This window comes from Simochromis diagramma, unplaced genomic scaffold (assembly GCF_900408965.1).
Source record: "Simochromis diagramma unplaced genomic scaffold, fSimDia1.1 OVJJ01000753.1, whole genome shotgun sequence".
NCBI classification, from domain to species: Eukaryota; Metazoa; Chordata; class Actinopteri; order Cichliformes; family Cichlidae; genus Simochromis; species Simochromis diagramma.
Genome location: NW_024387523.1, coordinates 23,188,181 through 23,197,880, shown reverse-complemented (window position 1 = coordinate 23,197,880; position 9,700 = coordinate 23,188,181). Strand labels below are relative to the sequence as shown.

General features: G+C 42.1%; 1 protein-coding gene across 1 annotated transcript; it reads left to right on the top strand.

Annotated features, from left to right (window-relative positions):
• Positions 1-6,619, top strand: hdac1 (histone deacetylase 1). The gene is made up of 12 exons (XM_040020945.1): positions 1-136; positions 1,129-1,241; positions 2,589-2,706; positions 2,790-2,864; positions 3,124-3,262; positions 3,520-3,661; positions 3,752-3,844; positions 3,934-4,042; positions 4,129-4,509; positions 4,608-4,763; positions 4,847-4,892; positions 5,784-6,619. Exons 1-12 carry the CDS (start codon positions 88-90, stop codon positions 5,809-5,811), a joined length of 1,449 nt encoding a protein of 482 aa, XP_039876879.1. The 5' UTR covers positions 1-87; the 3' UTR covers positions 5,812-6,619.
• The last annotated feature ends 3,081 nt before the right edge of the window (positions 6,620-9,700 follow it).

The following is a 9,700-nucleotide window of genomic DNA, read 5'->3' as shown; positions in this document are numbered from 1 at the left end:
TTCAGCCTCTGTGATTGGTTGACAGGACCTCAACGAGTGCTCCCCGGAGCCACAGAGGAACCGGTGAGCACGGAACAGGGGGGTAAAATGGCGCTGTCTCAAGGAACAAAGAAGAAAGTTTGCTATTACTATGACGGTAAATATCGAACGTATGCATCTTGGTTTGCCTTGATATCGAAGTGGCATTGGAAGAGTAGGAAATATTACATGTATTTCATAAAGAATCGAAAAAGGTTGTTATACCACCAGGCTAGCTAGCCGGTGTGGTGAGCTAATGTTAGCTTGACTAACTAGCCTGCTTTAGCCACACGGAAAGCCTAGTTGGCTGTTAGCTTAAGCCTGCACGCAGCACACTGGGGGATCTTCATCGAACTTTCAAGTGCTTTAGTAAATGGACCAGTTTCGTGAAATTGTTAAAGCATTTTAGTGGGTTTTAGATGCGTGTGGCTAATAAGGTCTTCCCTGCAGCGTGAAGGAGTCGTGAAGCGATCCGACGCTAATCACATCAGTGTTACTCGGGAATTGCTAACAACTTCCGAGAAGTGTGAACGATGTACCGGCTTCCTCTAGATTGGCGCTATCTAGCCCAGTGGTTTCATAGAAGTTAGAATGCGTTTGACTCCATTTAAAAAAAAAAAAAAAAATTAATGTGCAGAATCGCATACATAAGAAACTTCTATAACACTGAACTTATACATTCCCAGCCGAATGATTTGGCTACATTAACGGGTGTATTGAGCGTGGTCCTTCTCTCAAGCCTTCTTGTGTGCTTTTTAAAATGTTTGTCTGGCAAAATAATTCCGATAAAAACTCCCACAAGTCAGCCCAAGACGTCCACGGTGTATTCTGCAGTAGTCGTTTCGTGAATATGTGTTACAAGTTTTAATTTTAAAAAAAGAGGTTTAGAGTTGGCCAAGTTCACAAAAAAGTCATCCTTACACGAAGCCTCGTAGACTTTTTAACTTAAAGGTGTATTTGAAATGCAGATGAGCAGGTTTTGGGTTGAGCTGAGCTTGAATTTGGCATTTTTAGAAGAACTAAAATGCCTAAGGCAATGTGGCTTTTCTTTCTTTCTTTTTTTTTGCAATATCTAAAATAAACTTGTCTGGATGATGTTTTTGCCCACAGGTGATGTGGGGAATTACTACTATGGCCAGGGCCATCCCATGAAACCACACAGGATCCGTATGACGCACAACCTCCTCCTCAACTATGGACTGTACAGAAAAATGGAGATCTATGTGAGTCATACCACCAGACACATCAGACAGAGACACACACACAGGGTTTCTGCCAGGACTGATAGTACTCAGAGGCAAACTGTTAATGCAACTGTACCTTGCAACAGTTTTTAAATTGTAAATGGCCTGTATTTGTATAGCGCTTTTTTACACACATAAAAATGGGTAGTTATTTGCTGTTTACTGCAGAACTGCGATGAGGTTTTATAAAAAAAATTAAAAATAATGGTCATCAGTTGCTGTTTTAACTGTGTTAAGCTTTGAACGATGTCCATGTTGAGTAACATTTATAGAGCTTCATGCAGCTGTAATTGTGGTTTATGAGTCTGTGACTTGTTCCTGTGCAGCCACAGTGAGGGTTTGGTCTCCAGCAGTAAGTTAAACTCATTCCAAATTGGCATTGGACTCAACCAGGGATCCCCTTTGTTACTGAGTCCCTTTCTAACTTTTATGGACAGAATTTGTAGGCAGCAGGTGAAAAGCTCTAGGTTTGGTGAGCTCAGCTTCACATCTTTGCTTTTTGCCAATGATGTGGTCCAGAGGGAAACACCTATCAGGTGAGACGAACCTTCTTGTTTGCAGTATTCCCAGAGTATAATATCATGACGCTGTGCTGAATCTTTTCTTTTCTGCCCCCTATCTCTACTGGTTTTAATTGAGTGATAGTGTCTGGCTCAAACTGGGGGAACTGGGCTGTCAAACTGGTTTTAGCTGGAAGTTCAGACTCATCAGGTTCTTGTTTGTGAGCGTGAAGTCGTAAGGTCGTTTGTTTTTGTTCCTAATCTGATTTAAGGCCACAAACTTGGAGTAGTGACCAGAATCCTTTAACAATCCCTAAGGAAATTATGTAAAGAATATGGTCTTTGATACATTCAGTAGAGCTCAGAGCAGAGCTGCTACTCCTCAGCATCAAAACGAGCCAGTTGAGGTGGTACAGGTGTCTTACTGGGATGCCTCTTGGGTGCAACTTAGATGACATATTTGAGGTATGGTGAACCCAGAGGAGACTCGGAACATGCTGGAAAGATCGTGGCTCTCTGTTGCCGAATCCCTCAATATCCCTTCTAGACTGGTCATGTGACTTTGACGTCAATAAGTGATAGACGATTGATAGATAAATGGATAGTTTGACTATGGAAGGTTTCCATATTTATTTTATCTCAGAAAATTAAATAAAAATGAATTTTGAAATATATCTCAAGCTGCGTTACATAGGACTGTCAGTTATATAAGACAGGTAAATAGGGCTTGAATGATGGGTTAGCCCTTCTGTATTCACACACTTGTACAAAACTGCACCAAATGTTAGTTACAACTAACAATTATTGACAATGTGTGTTATTTCAGAGACCACACAAAGCCAGTGGTGAAGAGATGACAAAGTACCACAGTGATGATTACATTAAGTTCCTGAGGTCCATCCGACCGGACAACATGTCTGAGTACAGCAAACAAATGCAGAGATGTGAGTGCGCTGTTTTCTTCTCATTAATCCTCGGCTTTTCCTTCTGTTCAGGCGTGTAAAAACTGGTTTTCTCTTTCTTACAGTCAATGTTGGAGAGGACTGTCCAGTCTTTGATGGTCTCTTCGAGTTTTGTCAGCTCTCAACAGGTGGCTCTGTGGGTATGTTTTCCAAACACACTTCACATAATCTCAGTCCTTTTGTTTACAAAGAGCAGCTAATCAGAAGAAATTTAAAAAGGAAGGTGGATGCTAAAATGACTTGTTTCAGACAGGGTGAACTGAGAGGCCCAAAATAACATACATGAGGAATATTTTGACTGTTCAAATGCAAACTTACAAGAATCAAAATACAGTTAAAACTCCCCTTAAAAGCTCCATCAGATTGTTTAATGTTGATTATTCTTTTTCATTCCTGTAGCTGGAGCAGTGAAGCTGAACAAGCAGCAGACAGACATCGCCATCAACTGGGCCGGTGGGCTCCATCACGCCAAGAAGTCAGAGGCCTCTGGTTTCTGCTATGTCAATGACATCGTGCTGGCGATCCTGGAGCTGCTTAAGTAAGCAGCACAGCTGTGCTCTGTTTTTACATGACTGTATATCCTTGTCCTCTGTCAGCAGAGCGCATTTATGAAAGCATCCAGAAATGCTCTGTTAGGCTCGCTGTCTTTGTCCTGTGTCTTTCTGAGTGGTTGATTTGCATCACACACTGGGTGCACTTTTGACCACTTTTGGAGTGTTTTTTTGTTTTGTTTATGTTATTATACAGTAGTAGAACTGTATAAGTTTATTAACTGAGTTCTATGCCATGTTTCAGATACCATCAGAGGGTGTTATACATTGACATTGACATCCACCACGGTGATGGAGTAGAGGAGGCCTTCTACACCACAGACAGGGTCATGACCGTGTCTTTCCACAAGTATGGGGAATACTTTCCTGGCACTGGAGACCTGAGGGTTAGTTTTCTTACTCTTACGTCTGACACGTGACCAGTGCAACTTGAACATGTGTGACCATGAATTCAACAATATTCCCAATGTGTGCAGGACATTGGAGCAGGAAAGGGCAAGTACTATGCAGTGAACTACCCCCTCAGAGACGGTATTGATGATGAGTCCTATGAAGCCATCTTCAAGCCTGTAAGTTTTCTTTGATAATGTTTCTGTAGCCAGCAGAGAGCATGTTCACTGTTCATGTTCTGACTTTATTATTACTGTGTGTGTGTTAGGTCATGGCTAAAGTCATGGAGATGTACCAGCCCAGTGCTGTGGTGCTGCAGTGTGGAGCTGATTCTCTGTCTGGAGACAGACTGGGCTGCTTTAACCTCACCATCAAAGGTATAACCACACAGTCCAAAAGATAATGCTCAGATCTGCCTTTGTACCATCAGGAATTTCACGCCAATATGTGCTGACTCCTACAGGTCACGCCAAGTGTGTCGAGTACATCAAAACTTTCAACCTTCCTCTGCTGATGCTGGGCGGCGGAGGCTACACCATCCGCAATGTGGCCCGTTGCTGGACCTACGAAACCGCTGTCGCCTTGGACTGCTCCATCCCCAATGAGCTGCCGTACAATGATTACTTTGAGTATTTTGGGCCTGATTTTAAGCTGCACATCAGCCCCTCCAACATGACCAACCAGAACACCAACGAGTACCTGGAGAAGATCAAACAGCGCCTGTTTGAGAACCTGCGTATGCTGCCTCATGCCCCCGGTGTCCAGATGCAAGCGATCCCAGAGGATGCCCCTCACCCAGACAGCGGAGACGAGGAGGAGGAAGACCCAGACAAACGCATCTCTAGTAAGAGACTTCAGGAGGAATTATTTTTTTTAGGATTAAAGGAAACAGTGGCATGAGGATTTGTACTGATGCCTTTTTGTGTGTGTTCTGTTCTTCAGTCCGAGCCCATGACAAGAGGATAGCCTGCGAGGAGGAGTTTTCTGATACTGAAGATGAGGCGGAGGGGCAAGGCGGGGGACGCCGGAACGCAGCTAACCACAAGAAGGCTAAACGAGTGAAGAAGGAGGATGAGAAGGGAGGAGAGGAAAAGAAAGGTGAGGCTAGTGAGACAAACCTATCGTAGAACATGATTAAAGATAACAGGAACAGTATTTACCCATGTGTCTTTGCTTCCTAGAAGTCAAAGAGGAAGAGAAGGAGGAGGAGAAAATGGACACATCAGGGTAAGAAACATTCAGACTGGGACAGAGTGGTTCACTTTTACTTGTCTCGGTTGTTCACTGGATATGGAGTAGAGAATTTTGACACCAGGTTCCCAGCTTGAAGCAATTTCAGATTCATGACATTGTGGTTTGTAACTGGTTGGTGTAGTGATTTCTTACATTTATCATTTAGGGTTTTCAGTTAAGGCCGTGTGTGTAGTAAGGCAATGCTGTCTACCTCTCTGCATACTGTGTGGCTCACACACAACAACAAAGCAGCTAATGAGACAACAAGAGGCATATAGTGGAGTTGCATTGCATGATTTGACCTACTTTTTAGTTGTTCTTTAGACTTGTAGTTGAAGTCGTTCAGTCGGTTTTTAAGTGTTTAAAAAAAATGGCTTCATGCATACAGACAGGTGTATTAAGCTCCAATCAGAGGAGCTGCGTACCACACACATTCATTTATAGAAAGAGGTGTGAGGCATGAACAAGCAAATGATCACCGCCCATCACCTCCCTAATCTGTTCTGCAGCTGGTAATGTTGCTGTATGAAAGTACTAATGATTATTCAGTGCTGTTGGTAACTTGCTATGGTTAGTAAAAGCACGAGGTTATTGGTGTGTCCTGGCACACTGTTGGCTAATCAGTTAATCAGTGATATGACCAAAGCTTCATCTGATTGGACAGTTGTTTTGATAAAGAGATACAGGAGTACAGTGTGGGTGTAATATGGTGCTTCACTACATGACGTTCATAGTTAGTGTTTGAGAAAAGGGCTGGTAACAGCAGATAAGTTACTGAAACTGCTAAAAGAAAGGGAACCCTCTTTGTCTTTGTGTTAGCTGTTTAGATGATGTTTTCTGAGTAAACTCAGTGTAGTAACTGTAGCAACTTCTAACCTGTTTCAGACCAAAAGAAGAGGTGAAGACGACCTGAAGACCGGCACACAGAGGAATGGATGGTTTTATTGTTATCCTCAAGCCCCTCTTGATTCCTGTATTCTCCCGCTCCAGTGATAGGGCCTTTTTCTATTCCTGTTTTTATTATGTGCTCTTAGAGGCAAGCCTGATTTACACTGTCACCTGTTTACAAGCCCAGTGATGCGCCGGTATAAACCGCACCCGCCTGGTGCTCCATGTAGAATAAAATCAATCCCTGTGAGCTGGTGTGTAAACCAGGTTTGCTCTAATAATATTTGAAAGCCACCCAGAGTGTTACTGTTCCTATCCTGGTATTTCACTCGGAAGTCCCTGCAGAGATGTCGATGATTTCCAAGTGCTCACATGCAAAAAGGCTTCGTTAGTTTTCAGACATCTATTTATGATACTGTGATACTGAATAACCAGCATGAGGCACTGTTTGCCTCTGTGTTGCTTCACTAGTGAATGCATGTTTAGATTGGTCTCGCCTTTAGCATGTACGTATTACTGCCTTTGCCCAAACAGTCCCCGATCTCTGCTCAGTAACTTATTTAAAATCACGAGTACAGTCCCCTCAGCCCATTTTCCTATGAATATCTGCTCTGTTTTTTTATTTTCTTCCTCCATTGTGTGTTTATGTAAGTATGAGTGTGAACCTCTTCTGGGGTTACTGTTGGGGTATGAGTGACTTATTTTAGATATTTTGTACCATTATACATGAAGGTGGAGTGAGCCTCTACATGTGCTTGTTTGGAGTTCTATCCTTGTGAAATGTGCATTATCAGAACTTTGTTATAAAAAAATAAATAAAAGATAAAACAGAACCTTATATTGTCCTGACTTGTTATTCGTACTGACACTGTAAATTAAAGATACAAAGGCAAGCCAGAATTTACAGTACAGTGCCACCTAACTTGTCATCAAGAGCAGCGGTCTCCAACCTTTTATGTGCCACGGACCGGTTTATGCCGACAATATTTTCACGGACCGGCCTTTAAGGGGTTGCGGATAAATACAACAAAATAAAACTAGTACTGGTACCGAAAAAAAGAAGATTTATTCATAACACACGTGAAAAGACCCAGGAAAACAGAGTTAACAATAAAAACGATAACAAAATAACGCTGAAAACCGATAAAAACCCTGAAAACTATACATTTCACACCTGAGCCTCAACTCTCGCGGCCCGGTACCAAACAACTCACGGACCGGTACCGGTCCGAGGCCCGGGGGTTGGGGACCGCTGATCAAGAGTGTTTTAAGAAGACCCAGCTCCCCAAGTTTGCTCGATCACACTTCCACATGCAGTGTACTGAACCCCAAATTGTCCGTGCACGTGGCTTTGAATGCTCAGAGAAAAAAATGGCTACAAGTACATTCAGTTCTGATGAAGTTATTAGAGACAATTTCCTTACCACACCCAGACAGTCTTGGTGGCTGTGGAGATTAAGGGCTCAGAGTAGGGAGTTGTTTGGTGTCAGCCAGCTTCTTGCAGAGCTTGAGATGAGGTTTTCTATTGTATAATCACAGGACGGTCTGAACTATCAACTTTTTCTGGTCCAGCCCACTTAAGATCAAAGTTTGACATCCCCGTCCTACAGTATTGGTCAACTGCTTGTAACCACTTGAAAATTTCACACCTCGTGGATATCGTGCAATTGTACAAAAATAAATCTTTCAAACTAAAAACTGCAACTTACTAATAAAAGTTTCCATTTTTTCTCACCCAATATGTGAATCAAGCATTAATGCAAAAACACTGAGTACACAGGCCAACAGGATTTTCATTAAATATGCAGATGACACAGTCATTGTAAGCCTCCTTCATGGTGAAGAGGATTCCCATGGGCCTGTTGTGGATGAGTTTGTTTCGTGGTGTGATCAGTCCTCCTTAATGATTAACACCTTGAAAACCAAGGACATGGTTATTGACTTCAGGAAGACATCCCCCCATCCTGCGCTAACAGTGGTAAATGGTGCAGCCATTGAACTGGTGGACAGTTATAAGTATTTGGGGGTTGTTCTTGATAAGACTCTGTCCTTTGAGTCACATCTTGCTGCTACAGTGAAAAAGGTTCAACAAAGACTGTACATTTTAAGGAGGTTGAGAGGTTTCAATGTTTCATCTGAAATGACTCTTTTTTTTTTTTTTTTTTTTTTATAAAAGTTTTATTGAATCTGTTTTAACTTTCTGTAACATTGCTTGGTACGCAGTGTTGGGAAGGTTACTTTTAAAATGTATTCCATTACAGAATACAGAATACATGCCCCAAAATGTATTCTGTAACGTATTCCGTTACGTTACTCAATGACAGTAACGTATTCTGAATACTTTGGATTACTTAATATATTATCATGCTGTTTACAACAACGTGAATGTACTATTGCTGTGTGATTTATTACTGTTACTGAAGGTCCGCGACTCCGAACTGTAGTAAAGGGACCTCTGACTAATACGGTGGGGAAAATAGCTTTACTTTGTCTCTCGCAAGAAAAGTTGACCCAGACAACAGAGAGAGGCGTTGAAAGACTGCTCCAACTGAACTTATTGTTTTTGGAGGAAAACACGAACACGGTGTACAGTCGAGTCTTAATAGCTTACTTACAACTGGGCTCGTCAGGCACTCTTCTTGGCTGAAGTGGTTATTATTATATTTACATGCTTCCAGCTCCCGTTTTTGCTCGATGACAACTCGTACCTTTCCACTCCCCTTTTTCTCCCTCCTCCCGCTCACAGACCCATAACGTGTATGACAGTCCATTCTCCCTGCAACACGGACTACACTGCCCATGATGCTACATTCTTTAGAGCTATGCTTGTAGCATTCTGCCTGTTAGCTTAGCACAACAACAACAACAACGAAAAGGCGCTCTCTCACCCAGGAAACACACAGTCGCAGAGAGAGAGAGAGCGTCGCCCTGTAACCATGGCAACCGTAACGCTGCCGCCTGGAACAACAGAACGTAGCTGTCAAACAAAACCCAAACAGTCCTGACCCGCGACAAAATGAAACAGGAAAGTACCGCAGTGTAATCCATTTATTTCAACAAAGTAACTGTATTCTGAATACCACCTTTTTAAACGGTAACTGTAACGGAATACAGTTACTCATATTTTGTATTTTAAATACGTAACGGCGGTACATGTATTCCGTTACTCCCTAACACTGTTGGTACGGTAATATGTCCCTGAATAATAAGACCAGACTTAGCAACCTGGTTAAAGTGGCTGGTAAGATTTTAGGGAGGTCTCAGGTCCAGCTTGTGGACTTTTATAACAGGCAGATGCTGAGGAAGGCCACCTCTGTCCTGTTGTGTTCAGATCATCTTCTCTTTAATGATTTTCAACTGCTTCCATCAGGTCACCGTTATAAAGTGCCTGCAGTGAAGACAAAGAGACATAGATTGTTTTTTGTACCTGCTGCTATTATTAAAGTTAATAACACTAAACCATAAGTGTTGTTGCCATTGCACTACTTTTTTGATGAAAAATCTAGGTTGTTTTCTCAGGCTTACATTAGATTATTTTGGAGTGTGTATGTGATGTGTTGGTTGTCTGTACGGACATACTGCAAATCAATTTCCCGTTAGGGACAATAAAGGTACCAATACCAACACACTGTACTTCGATGTGTAAACGTTTTCTCACCCTGCTCTGCTCCTTGGATCAAGTGTCAGAGCTGCAAACCATGTCTGACTTGGTAAAAACTGTTTAAAATTAAGGTTTTACAAAGAGCGATCGATTCGTTAGCAGATCATTGAGCTTAGTAGAGAGAATGGAAGAGGTATGTCCCACATGAGAGTATAAGAAACACAATCACCACTATAAAGTTGTATCACTCCACACTGTTCAGGCTTATTTTTACTATCAAGTGCTATCAAAATGAGAGATGACAAACTGGAAC

Coding starts and splice junctions, on each gene's coding strand:
- hdac1 (XM_040020945.1), top strand. CDS start 88: ATGGCGCTGTCTCAAGGAACAAAGAAGAAAGTTTGCTATTACTATGAC. Junction 2,707..2,789: donor CAGCAAACAAATGCAGAGAT/GTGAGTGCGCTG, acceptor TCTTTCTTACAG/TCAATGTTGGAGAGGACTGT. Junction 3,662..3,751: donor CTGGCACTGGAGACCTGAGG/GTTAGTTTTCTT, acceptor CAATGTGTGCAG/GACATTGGAGCAGGAAAGGG.